The sequence below is a fragment of the Orcinus orca genome, chromosome 2, assembly GCF_937001465.1.
Source record: "Orcinus orca chromosome 2, mOrcOrc1.1, whole genome shotgun sequence".
In the NCBI taxonomy this organism is placed as follows: domain Eukaryota; kingdom Metazoa; phylum Chordata; class Mammalia; order Artiodactyla; family Delphinidae; genus Orcinus; species Orcinus orca.
The window spans coordinates 190,175,375-190,191,779 of record NC_064560.1 but is presented as its reverse complement, the minus strand read 5'-3'; the positions used below and the strand labels follow the sequence as shown (position 1 = coordinate 190,191,779).

The following is a 16,405-nucleotide window of genomic DNA, read 5'->3' as shown; positions in this document are numbered from 1 at the left end:
AACTTCTATTGAGACATTATAGAAAAAGGAAAAAAACAACAAGGTAAAACTGGAGGAGGATGAGAAAGAATTGCCATCTAGAACATAAAGAGAGTATCTATGAATCAGTAAGGAAAAGGACACGCTTCCACAACACTCTGACCATACCTCAACTGCTGTATTTACTATATTACATGTATATTATCTGTGTCCATGTGTATCTCATCCAATAAACTATAACCCATTCACTTCTGTATCCTGGCCCAATAGGGTCTCAATAAATGTTTGTATAATTAATCAAAAGATAGTTGAGAAGAAATTTAGGATTGTTCATACCTAGTTAATTAACTGCTAGTGCATGCACCTGTCTTGAAAGGCCAAAACCCATCTCTTTACCACTTTTTTATCTTGAAATACAAGAAAGATTTTATTCACTAAGAGCCAAGACTGTGGAAGAAGCTAAAAGGTTTAAGAACATAACAAGCTCCCATGAGCTATCAGCTCTATAAAGAATCCCTGCAAGGACCTATCATGTTTATTGTTATTTTAAAATGCTTCTTAGGTACTCAAATTAGCCACATTACCATGTAAACATCATTTTTTGCAGGTGAGAAGATGTACATGTTGAGGTAATTTCATAGCAAATTAAACAACTGAAAACCAGAATTCTAAGTTCTTACTTCACTACTAAATCAATGCCTTTAACCCTCCAACTCAGATCAAAGTTCAGTTTCTCACGCTTTACTTTCAGGGCAGGCAGGGGGAAAAACACACCAAAAAGCTCACAATCCAGAATATAAGTGAAGTACAGCCGCCTGTTACTCTTATAATACCAATGACAGAAAGAAATGAATCGGAGATAGTTCCAAATCCAAAACTATATGTTTCCTTTCAGATTTCAAAATTTTCTTCTTTATATCTTAAAACATCTTAGAGAATCATTTTGGATATAATTTAAGATGTTGGGCTGAGGACTTCCCTGGTGGCACAGTGGTTAAGAATCCGCCTGCCAATGCAGGTGAGACGGGTTCGATCCCTGGTCCGGGAAGATCCCACATGACGCGGAGCAACTGAGCCCGTGTGCCACAACTACTGAGCCTGCGCTCTAGAGTCCGCAAGCCACAACTACTGAGGCTGCGTGCCGCAACTACTGAAGCCCGCGCACCTAAAGCCCATGCTCCGCAACAAGCCACCACAATGAGAAGCACACACACTGCAACGAAGCGTAGCCCCCGCTCGCCACAACTAGAGAAAGCCTGTGCACAGCAACCAAGACCCAACGCAGCCAAAAATAAATAATAAATTAATTAAATAATTAAAAAATAAAATGCTGGGCTGGGTAAAGTTACAGCAGACAACATTCAAAGGTCCCTACTGTAACTGTATATTGGCTAATAGTGTTCTATGCTGTCCCCTTATTTACACCACACACTTCAGAGAGCCTGCCCTTGCGCCAGCAGGGACAGGTAACAAAACAGAGCATGACAAATGCTACCAGAACATTTTAGGCTATGATGACATCCAATTTGGTTAACTGTAAAAGAAACAGAGGACTGATTAACTACCATGGCTTTGGCTCCCAGAAGGATGTTCTTCAATGGTTTTGATGGTGGTTACACTGGTGTTCTCAGAACTGACGCTTGTTGTCCGAGAACTCTGCAAGACAGGTGTTTTGCCCCTTTCTTTTTTGACTTCCACTTTCCCAGTAGGCTCCTTCTGTGAACTATTAAGAAAATCAAACAGCAGCTCATCATCAGGTTCTGACTTTTTTCTTCGAACAAACTGGGATGAAGGCCTAGGAACAGATGCATTTTCAACAGGATGGGAGGCCTCCACCGATGTCCTAGATCCTAGTTTCACATTTGCAGTCCCAGCTAAGATGGTGGCTTTTTGATTCCTAATATTATCAGCTGCTGAGGAAATGTAAGTAGCTTTAGGTCCTGTCTGATAAGTCAAATCTGTATTTTGCTGGTGAAGTTCAGGATAGTCAGTATTTTTGCTATAAACAATGCCGCTGGTGTTCTCTTTTCTACTGAGAGCTGTTGCAGCCCCTTGATCAACTCTGTTTAAAAGATCCTCTGCCTTTCCAGCAAGATCAGCAAACCAGGACATGATGGCAGCAGAATAATCCTATTGGTGAACCTGTAAAAAGGATATAAAATGATCAGTGTGGCTTAACAGCAGTGCACAGCGATTAAGACCAGGCTCTAGAGTCAGATAGTCCTGGGTTGGAAAGCCTGACCCTGCCTCTTACTATGTAACTTCAAGCAAACTACTTGACTGAAACTGAGAAACTTCACCTAGAAAATGAGGAGTACTTACTTTACAGGATGGTTTTAAGATGAAATACTGCATTAAAAAACACTTTGAAAAATGCCTAGCCCACAGTAGGCACTCATTTGAGTAGTTGCTACCATAATTACAACTACCACTACTACTGTTATTCCTATTTCAACTAAGTGTAAATACTGCAGCACTATCATGGATAATTTAGGTGTGCATATACACGCCTAAAATATACCTTCAATAATTTGGATTCTCAGTACCTACTATATGCACATTAAGCTAAGTTCAGAATAAAACAATTACGATTGCACATTCATTTGATGCATATATTTGGGTACTTATCCAGTGCCACAATAAATCAAAATGATGATGATGAAATAACTAGTTTCCATTTCATAGAAGAGTAGCATATAAAAAAGTCAACAACCATTTCTTGAATGTGCACATTATTCCTTTTGCCTGGAGCCCTCTTTCACAGTTAATTTTTTTTTTGTTCTTGGTCTTCACCTGAACGTCATCTGCCCCCGAAATGGCTCTTTTGTCCCATCTAAATTAGGTCCTATCATTCTCTGTTCACACACTATTCTTTTCCCTCACATCCCTTCATGTTTTATATGTATTTTTTCCCCCTGTCTCTCCCTCTTGGGGAAGGGGAGGCAGGGAGTGGGTGGATAAATGCCATGTGTGTTTTGCTCACCAATGAATTCTCAGCACACAGCAGGCACCCATAAATACTGCTGAATGGAATTAATTTTTATGTTAGGTGCCCTGCAAACATTATCTTTAGCACACATAATTTTCACAACCACATTGTGCGGTAAGTAGCAATACCCTTTTTTCACAAAAAAAAATGGGGGGAAAGGTTTAGAAAGATCCCAGAGTTTAGACAGCAGCTCAGACAGGCAAATCTAAGTCAGCCAAAAACCACTTTTTAACCCCTGCGTTCCCCATCTAGCCTCCCAGTACATGAACAACCTCAAGAAGAAACTCACCCTCTAAACCTGTTCCTTACAAAATGGGATAATTACATGCCCCTGTATTTCACAGAGCTTATGTGAAATCCAATGAAAATAGAAGCGACATGCTCCATAACATATAAAATTCCCTACAGAGTATGTATCATTCCCGAGTAAACACTGGTGGTAAGTAGGGAACAAATGATCTCTCCTAATAAAGCAATCAAAACATACTTATTAACTTATATCTTGCCTCTCATTGTAAAGTTTTAAAGGGTTTTAAAACAAAAGCCTGTGCCTTAAGATTGAGTACCCAACTAAATGTTAAGATGGCCCTATACACTTGCCCCACGGACAAAAGAACTGTAGCAGACTTCCGAGGTACAGAGCCCTCAAGAAATTCCGCCCAGTAACTGGCCCACGCCGACCTGAAGAGAGAGAGGGTGAGAGCGCAAGGGATGGGGATGGGGATGGGGATGGGGATGGGGATGGGGATGGGGATGGGGATGGGGATGGGGATGGGGATGGGGACGGGGACGGGGACGGGGACGGGGATGGGGATGGGTCGGCCGACGTTGGTGGCAGGGCATGCACGAAGACCAAGTGTCAACACAGAAGAAGGAAGGCTGGGGATCAGCTGGTCGGTCCCAGGGGCTCTGTCGTCAATGCCAGGTGGGCGAGTACAGACCCCCACTTCGCTCCCTACCCACTGCACTGAGCCTCCGGAGGGGGAAGAGCGGCCAAACCAGGCTGGGGTGGGGGAAAGAGGGAAGGGGAGGGCACTAAGACACGTCCGTGGAGGCCCAAGGGGGCCCTGTTCCTGAGCCCCCGGCAGGGCGGAGAGAGCAGGGTCTCCGCTGAGGGGATGCCGCCCCCGCCTCTAAGGCCGTTAAGGCCCCAAGGGGACCCCTCGGCCCCCCGCGGCCACCTCACCTGAGTACTCTGGAGCGGCTGCACCGCGGCCTGGTCACTCTCCCAGGCCTCCCGTCCTCAGCAGCCGGCCGGGAGAGGGTCCAGGTTGAGCAAACCTGGCCCTCGATCGGCCACGGCTCAGTTACTCTTCCGGGAGACGTGGAAGAGCGGCGAGGACCCCAAAACAGAGTGGCTTCCGAGCTGCCTGAGCGGGCGGGAGCCTAGAGCAGCCACCTGGAGGCGGCTCAGGCACCACCGCCGCCGGCTGCGGGGCCCTTGCGCCTGGCCACTCCCTTTTTCCGCCTGTGGCGAGCAAGGGCGGGGGCAGGGCCTGCGTACGTGTGACGTAGCTCGCCTCCCTAGGACCGCGGCCCGCACGCGGCCGACACAACATTGGAGGCCTCGCCCATCTGGGGGCGTGCCCCACAGCGGCCCACGTGGGTGGCAGGGGCGGGGCCCTGCCGGAAGGAATAGGAGGCCCGAGACACAGGTGGAGCGGCCGGCATTTACCTTTCCCCATTCTTCCTCCGCTCGCCTAGTTTTACGAATGAGGATGTTGAGGCCCATCCTCAACGGGGGATGAGAATACAGAAAACAAGAACTAGTGGCAGAGACATATTAAATAAACCACTGAATGAACAAGACAATTTCAGAGCTTTACCAGAGCTGTAAATACAAGATAATAGGGAGAAGTGACTGGAGGTGAGGGAAGCGCTTTAAATGATGTGGACGGGGAAGGTCTCTCTCCGAGGAGGTGACATTTGAGCTGAGACCCAAATAATGGAAAAGGCCAGTAACGGGCTTTCCATACAGCTGTACTGTAGTTATGCATACAGTTCACTGAATATTTGAAATAAGTCTAAAATCCACATTTAATAATTCAACAAATACTCAGCACCTACTTTGTGCACAGGGTTGACTTAATTTGGCCCTAATGACAAGCCTACAACATAGTCCCAAGGACCCTGGAGGTTAAGTAACTTGTCTAAGATCATGTGCCCTAGTAAGGAGTCCATATTACTCCAAAGCTTGAGCCGTTAGACTCAACGTTTTATTGTCTCCAAATTAAATATTGGGAGTAATTACAGCTCCTTCTTTTCTTCCTCTCAAGTAAGGTTTAGCCCAGTCCAGTAAGCAGAAGAACTTTCAGCAGCACCAGGAAATAATAATAGTAATAATGATAATAATAATAGCCTCTAATAGTTATTGTGTTCTTATTAAGTGCAGTATACTTTGTTAAGCACTGGACGTGCTTCACCTCATTTAATTCTCAAAACAGCCATAAGGAAGGTACTGTTATTATCCTGTGGTAGGTGGCGTTGTTGCCAGCTATTAAGTGACTCCTCCTGTTAAGGATGTAAAAAATTAAGAAACAGAAACCTAAATTAAATAGAGTCAGGAGACCAGAAGGGAGAGCTCTCTCGCCCAAGAAGTAGAAAGACCGCTTTTCTCTCCTAGCAACAAATCAGCCAATGAAAAGCTGTGGACACTTTTTTTAGTATAGCCCTTCCAACCCCTTTCCCTTTCTATTACAGCATTCTCCTTCCCTTGCTGTGTGGGGACTTACATGTGGCTCACCATGGTTGCAGACCCCAAATTGCAATTCTCTGCTGATTCCAAATAAACCCATCTTTGCTGGAGAAATACCTGGCAGCCTAGTTGTTTCAGGTCAGCAAGGATTACACATCATCACCTGTTGCCTTGTGACTGCAATGCATCCTGTAGGAAGAGTGTCCTTTCCAGCCTTACTGATGTCAGGCTTGATCACGTGACTTGCTTTGGCCAATAGAGTGTGAAGAGAAGTGTCTTTCACCACATCTGAGCAATAGTGTTAAGAGCCATTATGTATTCCTACCAACGCTCTTAATCTTTTCCATCTCTCATGAGAATGGCCTGTCCCAGATGGAGCTGCTCCCTCAGCCTGGGTCCTGGAAGGAAAGAGATGTGAAGCAACCCACGCCTGACAAGTCACATGAGTGCAAAAGAAACCTTTGCTTTTAGAGATTTGTAATTGTTTCTTATGCAGCCTTACCTAATGAAATCTAATACATACCCCATTTAACAGATGGAGACACTGAGATTCAGAGAGGTTTAGTTACTTTCCCAAGGTCACACAGGAAGTAGGTAATACATCTGGGATTCCAACCTACATCAGTGTGACTCCAGAAACAATATTGTTAATCAGTGAAGGGATGAGAATGAAAGAAGTTGAAGCAGAGCCAGATCTCCCATATGAAAAAAAAAAAAAGGCAGTGAGAAGACTACCCCAATGTTTCAAGAATTCCCATGTACACTCCCTGAGAGAGTCAGCATATAGAGACATACTACCCAGAAGTCATCAGGGCTAGGCTGGATTAGCCAGAGAAACAGCACAGCCAACAGAAAGAGGTTACAACTTTGCCTTGTACAAGACACATGCAAAAAATACTAACCACAAAAGAAAAGATTGAAATTTGGACTTTGTTAAAATTAAGAATTTCTTTTCATCAAAAACAACAACAACCACAGCAACATTAAAGCTTGCAAGGCTTTCATTAAGTGAAAGGCAAGCCAAAGATTGGTAGATAATATTTACAATACATACATCTGACAAAGGATTTATATATAGAATATATAAAGCTCTCCAACAAATCAATAAAAAATATCAATCAACCCAACAAAAATAGACTAATATATAAGCATTTCACAAGAGAAAATATCCAATGGGCCAAAGCACAGGAAAAAGTATTCAACACTATTAGTCATCAGAGAAATACAAATTAAAATCACAATGAAATACCTTTACACATCCACCAGAATTGCTAAAATGTAAAAAGATGAAAAATGCCAAGAAATGATGAGTTTGTGGAGCTGCTAGGACACTCGTGCATTTTTGACACAACTGTTAAGTGATAGAACCACTTTGGAAGACTTGGGCTCTGTCTTTAAAGGTAAACATAGGCCTACTCTATGGCCCAGTATAGGGCTACCCTATGAGTCAGCAGTTCCACTCAAGAGAAATGGAGGTGAAATGTCCATCAAAAGACATGTACAATGAAAAACAAATAATTATCCATGCAGCAACATGGATGAATCAGACTTACTTGAATTAAAGAAATATTGTTGAGTTCAAAGAAGCTAGTCCCAGGGGTGGGGGAGGGTTGGATTGGGGGTTTGGGACTAGCAGATGCAAACTATTATACATAGAATGGATAAACAACAAGGTCCTATTATATAGCACGGGGAACTATATTTAATATCCTGTAATAAACCATAATGGAAAAGAACATGAAAAAGAATATACATATGTATAACTGAATCACTTTTCTGTACATGAGAAACTAATATAACATTGTAAATCAACTATACTTCAATTTAAAAAAAAGAAGCCTGTCTCAAAAGACCACATACTGTATAATTCCATCAAGATGAAGGACAAGAACAGGTGAATCTAATCTGTGATTATAGAAGTTATAACAGTAGTTACCTTTGGGGGCCAGATATTGACTAGGAGTGGTCAAGATGGAGGCTCCTAGAGGGCTGATAATGTTCTATATCTTGAATTTGGTGTTGATTATGGGTATGGATACACATGTAAGAGTTTATAAACTCTGTACTTAACAACTGCTAACTTTATTTCATGTATGTTATATCTCAATGAAAACAATTCAAAAAAACTACACATACCCTCTGAGAAGGTAATTTTACTTTTAGGAAATTATCCTACAGATATACTCACACATATACAAAGTTATTCATTACAGCATTGCTTATAATAGCAAATACTGGAAACAAGTTAAATGTTCGTTGATTTAAAAATCTCGGTACATTCATCCAATGACTTACTATGCAGATGTTTAAAAGAAACAGAAGCTTTTATGCAAGGATGCGAAAAGAGCTCCAAGATCTTAACAATATCTGATGTTTTAAAAAACCAAAAATTAAAAAATGGTGTTTGTAATATGCTATCGTTTGTGTACAAATATCTTTGATGAGTAGAGTCTGTCTCTTGAAGGACACTTTCTTTCCCTCCTTGGAGAATTCAGCTGGGCAACAGGAGTAAGAGGGAGGTTTATTCTTCAATGAATCCTTTTTTGTATGTATCCTCTGAACTCTGTACCATAAGAATCTATTATTTTCCAAAAGTTAATAATATAAAAAAACTTTTTTAACTTTGAACGCCCTTGGAGGCTGAAAGCATTCCTCATGTCTTCACAGCCCTTCCTTTCAGATAGCCTGACACCCTTCATTTATGCCACCTGCCCAGCTCTGCAGGCTTTTTCCCTAGGGATTTTGTGACCTTCTTTGGAAGATGCCTGTGTTTCTTCAGCTCCGGGTTTCTGTGATTCTACTCCTTGCTGAGCAGCTCTGATGAATGAAATTGTGAACCTCTTTGTGCATTTTTAGCTTCCGGCAGCAGGAGGCACTCTACGCTTAAAAATATATACGTACGCTTGTATGTTTGTATGTATGTATATTACATCTGGATTGACAAGTAAAATGAGTATTGCTGGATCGTTTTGTTTATAGAGCACAGAATGTAATATTTCCATGAATCAACGCTGGGTGACGCCCAGGAATTTCATATTCCCATACCTGTTTGGGAGTTCCTCCAGATTGACAGACCATTTCTGGTGTTTTCCATGTCACCTGGAATGCTAAGCTGCTCCCAGAGATGAGTCCCTCTGCCACTGCAGCCCTGATGAAACCTCCTAGGCCCCCATTCACCCCACATCCTCAGCCTGTCATTGCCCCTGCTCAGAGGCCTCCAACCCCCATATGACCCAACATTGGCAGCAGGGCTGGGTGGGGAAGAGGCTTTGTGCTGTCCTGGAAAAAGCAGATGCCTGAGAGTCAACAAACATCACACGCCTTGCTTTGGCATCATAGGCAATTCCATTTCTCTCTCAGGGCCTCCGTTTCCTCACCTGGAAAATGGGTGGTTAGTGGTTTTTAAGGTGTATGTGAGTGATTGTTATACTGTAGGCTTCTTTCTTTAAAGGAAATCTTTATGTCTATGCCCCGTATGTAAAATGCATCCAAGTCAAGCAGTCCTGATTGAAGAGTGTGGAGGAAGAGGGAGGGGGGCAGGGAAGAAGGTATGCAGAGCCCCTCCCAGTCTTTCCCCAAGCCCTACCAAGAAGCTCTTGATATAGCTACTAGGGAGTTGAAAATGTCTTTGCACTCTTTGCGCTCTGTACTGGGTTTGTTTTGTTTTGTTTTGTTTTGTTTTGCCGGGGGTGAGCCACAGGCTTGCGGGATCCTAGTTCCCCGACCAAGGATTGAACCTGGCCAGGCAGTGAAAGCTCTCCAAGTCCCAACCACTGGAAGTTCCCCGGGTGCTCTTTAAGAGCGTCACTCTGAGATTCTGGGATCCTGTGGAAGGCCAGTCCAGCTTGGGTGCAGGGAATTGACCTTCATCTTATCTTCTTTGTGCCATGGACCCTTTTGCAGAATTGTGTGTGTGTGTGTGTGTGTGTGTGTGTGTGTGTGTGTTTTAACAAGTTCATCATTTAATAAGTCTGAATTCATTTTCACCACATGGTATTGTAAAGGGTCATCTGTTGAAACATTGTAACAGATCATAGTTTTAAAAAGTCATAGATATCCTGAGTTCTGTATGAATTAGTGGTAGTAAGTTAGTTCCTTTGTTTTGACTACGAGCCTCAATTTCACTGTAGAATAAAGAATGTAGACCAAAGAAAGCATAATTGGTCACTCATAAAGAACAGTATTGTTTCTTTAATTTGAAGCTTTCTGAATGAACGGGTTCAGGCCTGATGTAATGGTACAAAGGTTATTTAATGAATAGGCTATGTGGAAATTGTACAAAATGTTATTAACTTTAATCATTAATAGCTTAAGCAGCACTATGTTACTAATCGCTATTCAAACTCAAAAACCTGTTTTTGAATCCTCAGGAAGGCAGCATGTGTACACAACCGAGCCACCTTATACTTAGAGGAGTGTCAATATGTATTTCAACAGAAACTTTGGCTTTAGGAAAGAGTTAACAAACATTTAAAATAATGACTCTGGGGCTTTCCTGGTGGCGCAGTGGTTAAGAATCCGCCTGCCAATGCAGGGGACATGGGTTCGTCCGGGAAGATCCCACATGCCACAGAGCAACTAAGCCTGTGCACCACAACTACTGAGCCTGTGCTCTAGAGCCCGCGAGCCACAACTACTGAGCCCGCGTACCACAACTCCTGAAGCCCGTGTGCCTAGAGCCCATGAACCACAACGAAGAGTAGCCCCTGCTCCCGCAACTAGAGAAAGCCCACGTGCAGCAAGGAGGACCCAACGCAGCCAAAAATAAATAAATAAAATAAATAAATTTATTTTAAAAAATAAAGTAAAATAAAGTAATGGCTTTAATCATCATTTTAAGTATATGGTAGGGGAAAGTGTGCTTTAATTAAATATACATCATACCAGTGATGCTGGCAAGGTGAAAGTTACTAGTTTGTACATGACAAGACAGTAAGAGAAAAAAGCAATCCTTTGAAACAAAGTTTTAAAAATATATGTTCACAGTGGTTTGTATCAACAGTATGCATTTTATGACAATAACTTGTACAGATTGAGCACCCTAGGGCTCTCTTTATATCCTAAAGAAAACAAATTTGCATTATTCTTGGGTTGTACCGAATTTAAAATAGATCAATTGCACACTTACCCCCTAGACAGGATAAACTGTCCTGGGGTGTACTGCTTTAATACCATCATTAAAATTGTTTGCAAAGAAAACCCAGAGAATTAAAAAACAAAACAAAACATTTTATTTCTTGGGAGTGGAGAGTCTTTTATTTGCTGTTATAATTAGCAAATATCATTCATTAAGTCAAAAATGGAAGGAGCATGCCCACAAACACTATTTGAGCAAAGCTGACCAATATATATTACGATTTAAAAAGTGAAGATCGTATATTATATGTTACAAGTCCCAATTAAGCAGTGTCAAAATGACACCTGTTTCTTTGCTTGCTTTGTGATCATACCCCTTGGAGGTGTTAAAGGGGCTCCTGGCATTCTACTTCTTTTTCTCTGCAGGCTTTAAAATCTGAAAAGAACAAATTAGTGCTTTGTCCACACTCAGCATGGCACCTCCATTGTCAAAGTCTCCACAATAATCAGTTGCAGAAGACAGAGTGACCAACTGCCTCTTTGCAAAAAATTCATACCATTTTCAACCACCTGATGGGCTCTACATATAAGATCCAAACTACGCTGATGGAGAAATTTGGCAACCACTTCGGCACCAAATGTGAAGGACAACTCCTCTGTCATTTTCACCTCAGCCTAAGACATCTTTACCTGGGTCAGACCAGAAAAGATCACAAAGAAGACCTTGATCTGGTATATCAGTTGGCCGCACAGTTCTCGGAATCTGCTCCATAGATTGAAGACCTGGGGACAAACTTCCATGACAGCAGAATGTTTTCTCATCCACAACGGCTGCTAACAGTAAACAGTTAAAGCAGTCTATGAAAGTTTTCCACAGTGTAATGTTGTATCTTCTTTTACATTCATCATAAAAATCCATACATGCTATTGATACTGACACACCCGTGGTTTCCTCTGAGAAGAAAAAAATTCTTGGGATATTTGATTTTCTTTAGCCAATAAGAGGCAGATATTCTCCAAAGACTGCTTCTCCCTGTCCCCAAGAAATAGATAATTGCTTTCTGGTGGGAAACCATCATACTCCAAAAGTCGAAGCAAATCATAGTATTACCTGTGGGTATCACCACTATTTTTAGCGGTGCTTCAAGTTCTCGTGGGATGGGCTGACTGAGAAAGATCTCTTGGGACTTTAAGCATAGTCCTCTGATTTCATTGTCTTGTAGCTGGACATTCTTGCCTAGCTTGGACCCTCTAACTTCCAACAGCCATTGGATGAGGCTGTTGATGTTGAGTTTATTTGTATCTGCCATTGCTGTCCCACTGCCCACCCTCCCGTACGTGCGGCCTTGCACCCAGGATTCACATCTCCTTTCCCACAGCCAAGAGTACAGAGGCGGCCCCGGAGGTGGTAGCAGAAACTGTTGGTGGGTCCCCCCTAACCGCCCGCACCCCCTGCTTCCTCTTTCTCTCCCCACTGGAACCATGAGGCAGAATTGTGTTTTTAAACCATAAAATAATATGCACAGTATGACAAAAGAAATTATAGTGGGAATATTGAAATACAGTTATCAAAATATTTTTAAATTATATGATTCAATAATCTATATACTTTTAAAATTAACACATCAAATAACAGTGTGTAAAACGAAACCTGGGGGATTTCCCTGGAGATCCACTGGTTAAGACTCTGCACTTCCGATATAGGGGGCACAGTTCCATCCCTGGTAAGGGAACTAAGATCCCACATGCCGCCAGGCAGGGCCAAAAAAAATAAAATAAAATAAAATGAAACCCAGCCTCCCTACTGTGGCCCACAAGGCCCTGCAGGATCTGGCTCAGGCTGCCCTCGCCAGCTGCATCTGGAACTGCTGTCCCTCAGACTCACAGTGTCCAGTCATCCCACCCTCGAGAACATTGGCCTTGATGTTCCCACTGCCTTGGAAATTTCCCCTCCACACATTCCCTACCCCATCATCACCCACAATTCCCAATTCACACGGACAGTCCCTTCCCATCATTCACGTCTTGGTATAAAATTCTCCCGCTCTGGAAGTTTCCCTGGCCACCCTGAGTCCACTAGGTCCTGTCCTGCTCCACACGATACCTCATTCTTTTCCCTTATAATATTTATAATTATACAATTTTATTTTGTGTAATTATAATTTGTGCAATTATAATTATGCAAATTTATAATAATCTGTATAATGTATTTTTATTTGTTTATTTACTTAGTGTGCATCTCCCCTCCATGAAGGCATAGACCACATCTGTCCTTCTCTTGTGTACCTAGCACCTAGGACAGGGCTTACTACTTGGTAGGTGCATGCATATTTTGTTAAATGAATGAATGCAGTGGTCCCACCCTGTGGATTAGAGAAGCTGGTTCCACGAGATAGGTAGGTACCTCAGAAAGAATCTATTGCATATGTAGGCATCCAGCACCATACCTGGCACACAACAGGTGCATAACAAACGGTAGGTATGATTTTTATGTCTCTCTGAGTTTCCCCCTGCATGACCTTCTGCTTATTCTTCTCCATCCATAATCCACATCCTAAGTCCTAGTTCTATCCCAAATGAAGGCATGGGTCTTGCCATGGGCCTCCTGGATCCCTCCCATCCAGCCTGCCTAACCCACAAGGCCAATCTACCTCTTTCCTCCCAAAACTCACCTCAAGTAGTTCCCCTACTTGGTTTTAAAGGACCCCAGAAGCATGGGGGTGGAACATTCTACTGAAATGCTGGAGACATTCCATCATGCAAGCATAAAAAAGCCTGGTGGAGTTCCTCAGGCCTGAGAGGAGGGGTCTTCATCACCCCTCAGGGGAGACATCATCTTTGCAATCAGATGTGACGTTGGCGTGGCCAAGGGGCAGGGCCAACCCAGCCCCCTCTCCTCAGGAGGCCGAGAAGGAGGTGAGAGTCTCAGGAAGGAGGGATAGTGGTGGGGCTCCCCGGTCACGGAGGGCAGAAGGAGGAGAGAAGCGTGCCTGAGTCTAGTGACGGGGCCCAGGAAGGGGCACACCTGGGTCATTGACATCAGTCCCACGTAAACTGACTGTTAATCGTGATTTGGGGATCCGTCATCTGAATGTAGGTGGGGTAGCTGTGTGAAGCCACATAGGAGGCAGTCAAATAAATGTGTGCTTGTTTCAACTCATGTCCCTCCCGACTGGTCTGTTCCCCCCTAATTAGGGAACTGCAGCAGCCTAGCAGGGACTCGGTGCCTAGCTTCACCCATCCAATGTTATTCCCCCAACAGGTACCCACTGCTCCATCCAGACAGGTGCCCCCCCATTCTGAAGACGAGCCTCGTGAGTTCCCCAGCTGCTGGCCTTCTTTCACTCTGGCCACTGTTTTCCATTCACCCACTCTTTCCATTTTGTTGAGTTGTCTAGTCTGTGCCAGGCACAGCTAGGCATTAAGGAGACAGAATGTCTGCTCTCAAAGAGCTCAAAGTCTGTGTGGATAGATAAGAAAACTGACAATCACAAACAAGGTAGTAAGTCCTGCAAGGGAGGCCAGAGGAATGAATGAATTAGTGAATTAGTGAGTAAGTCTGGGTATGTGGACATACCTCAGTCTACTCAATCCTGTAGCCCCCGCGCATGGTGTGACGAGTCTTATGTCCACCTTATCAGTGGGTAGGAGCAGACAGGTCTAGGACTGAATTCCCAAGGCCATGCCCCTCTCTTAAAAGGATACATGTGAGATGTCTAAGGCAGAGACTTGGGGAAAGTGGGATCCTTAAAAGGTTTCTCCTTTCTATGAACAATAAGGAATTTTTCTCTTGATCAGTACAAACCCCTTTTCTTTCTTTAAACTAGCTTTTGGAAAATTCATTCATTGATTGATTCAACAAATATTTATTAAGCATTTACTATGCGCTAAGTACAAATCCAGGTGCTGGGGATAGAAACAAAAGGGACCAAAGCAAAGGTCCCTGTTCTTGTGGAGCTTATATTCTAATGAGAGAAGACAGATAAAATAAGTCAAATTCTGGCTGAGATGAGATGGTGGTAAGTGCTATGAGAGAATACAAAGCAGGGAAGGAGGGGGCAGTGTTCCAGGTGGAAACTGCAATTTTCAATAGGATGGTCAGGCAGGCTGAATGAAAAGCTGACACCTCTGTAAAGAGTTGAAGGAGGTAAAGGAGTGAGCCCAGAGGACATGGGGCAAGGGAGAGGAAGAGTGCTCCAGCCAGAGGGGAGTGTGAGTGCAGGGACCCGGAAATCAGGGGCAAAGGGGGCCAGGACTGTAAGAGCAGAAGGGGCAGAATGGCTGGAGGTGAGGGTGGAGAAGCAGGCAGGGGTCAGATAATATGGGTCCTTCTAGGCCCTGTGGAGGATTCTGCATTTTAGGCTAAAAGCGTTAAGAAGCCATTAGAAGGTTTCCAGCAGAGAATTGCTTTAACTCACGTTTAGCAACGTGATCTACATTTTATGTGTCCACGTGACTGAATCTGGGCATGCCCAGATAGCTGGCTCAACATTATTTCTCAGTGTGTCTGGGAGGATGTTTCCAGATGAGATTAGCATTTGAATCAGTAGACTGAGTATAGCAGATTGCCCTCCCCAATGTGAATGGGTATCAACCAATCCAATGAGCGCCTGAATAGAGCAAAAAGGCAGAAGAAGGGAAAATTCGGTTTCTGCATGACTGTCTAGGCTGGGACGTTGGTCTTCTGCGCTCAGGCTGGGAATCACACCATTGGCTCTCCTAGTTCTCAGACCTTCAGGCTGCAACCACACCATTGGCTTTCCTGGGTCTCAGCTTGCGGATAGCTGATCACGGGACTTCTAAGCCTTCATAACTGCATGAATCAGTAGCCAATTCCGTATCCTTATCATACATGCAGACATACATACATACATACATACATACTGTTTCTCTAGAGAACCCTGACTAATACATCCGTCTGGATGGTGTGTTGAGAATGGACTGAAGGGGTCCAAGGACAGGAGTAGGACAACAGTTATTGGGTGATTGCAATAATTCTGGTGAAAAAGGAGATTGCCTGCCCCAGAATGATAGCTGTGGAGGTGATGGAAGTGGTCAGATTCTGGATCTGTTTGGAAGAGAACCCATAGGATTTTGCTGACAGGTCAAATGTAGGGTATGAAAGAAAGAGCAGTGTCAAGGATGAAAAGGTCAAGGTTTTCTGCTGGAGGACGCGGAGGAGGACGCGACATGAATCAGAATGAGGGGAAGGTCAGGAGCTCAGGCTTGATTAGGGCAAGTATGACATGCCGAGCGGAGATGTCAGGTAGGCAATGGGATGTGTGAGTCTGGAGTTCCGGGGAGAGTCCTGGCTGGAGAGAAAAGCTTGGGGTCATCAGAACATGGATGGAACCTAAAACCATGTGACTGGGTGAGTCAGCCAGGGAGTGAGTGGGGATAGAGAGAAGGAGAGGTACATGACTAAGCCCTGGACCCACCAGTGTTCAGAGATCAGGTTAAGGGAAACCAGGAAGTGTGGGGATCCTGGGAGCCTCGTGGAGAAAATGTTGAAAGGAAGAGGAAGTGATCAACTGCATCGAATTGTGGGAGAGGGCTTGACTGCATATACACAAAATATCCGGAGTAGGTAAGTCAATAAAGGCAAAGAGGAGATTTGGTGGCTGCCAGGGGTTAGGGGAGTGGGGAGTGACTGTTGATTGGGTATA

General features: G+C 43.8%; 2 protein-coding genes and 1 pseudogene across 5 annotated transcripts in view; all 3 read right to left on the bottom strand.

The window, feature by feature from the left end:
• GOLGA5 (golgin A5) overlaps nt 1-5,834 on the bottom strand; it is a 35,646-nt gene extending 29,812 nt beyond the window's left edge. The window contains exons 1-2 of one of the 4 annotated variants that reach the window (XM_033419128.2): nt 5,701-5,834; nt 1,545-2,121 (exon numbers count right to left, since the gene is read on the bottom strand). In XM_033419128.2, the coding sequence (XP_033275019.1) occupies nt 1,545-2,091 (547 nt within the window). In that variant the 5' untranslated portion in view covers nt 2,092-2,121; nt 5,701-5,834. Of the gene's footprint in view, nt 1-1,544; nt 2,122-4,154; nt 4,362-5,700 lie in introns of those variants that run through there. The other 3 variants (XM_049706582.1, XM_049706581.1, XM_004262351.4) reach the window with 3 other exon arrangements.
• SLC24A4 (solute carrier family 24 member 4) overlaps nt 1-16,405 on the bottom strand; it is a 640,065-nt gene that overhangs the window by 249,113 nt on the left and 374,547 nt on the right. The gene's annotated exons all lie outside the window — the stretch shown is intronic.
• LOC101288770 (serine/threonine-protein phosphatase PP1-gamma catalytic subunit B-like) lies at nt 9,828-12,049 on the bottom strand (annotated as a pseudogene).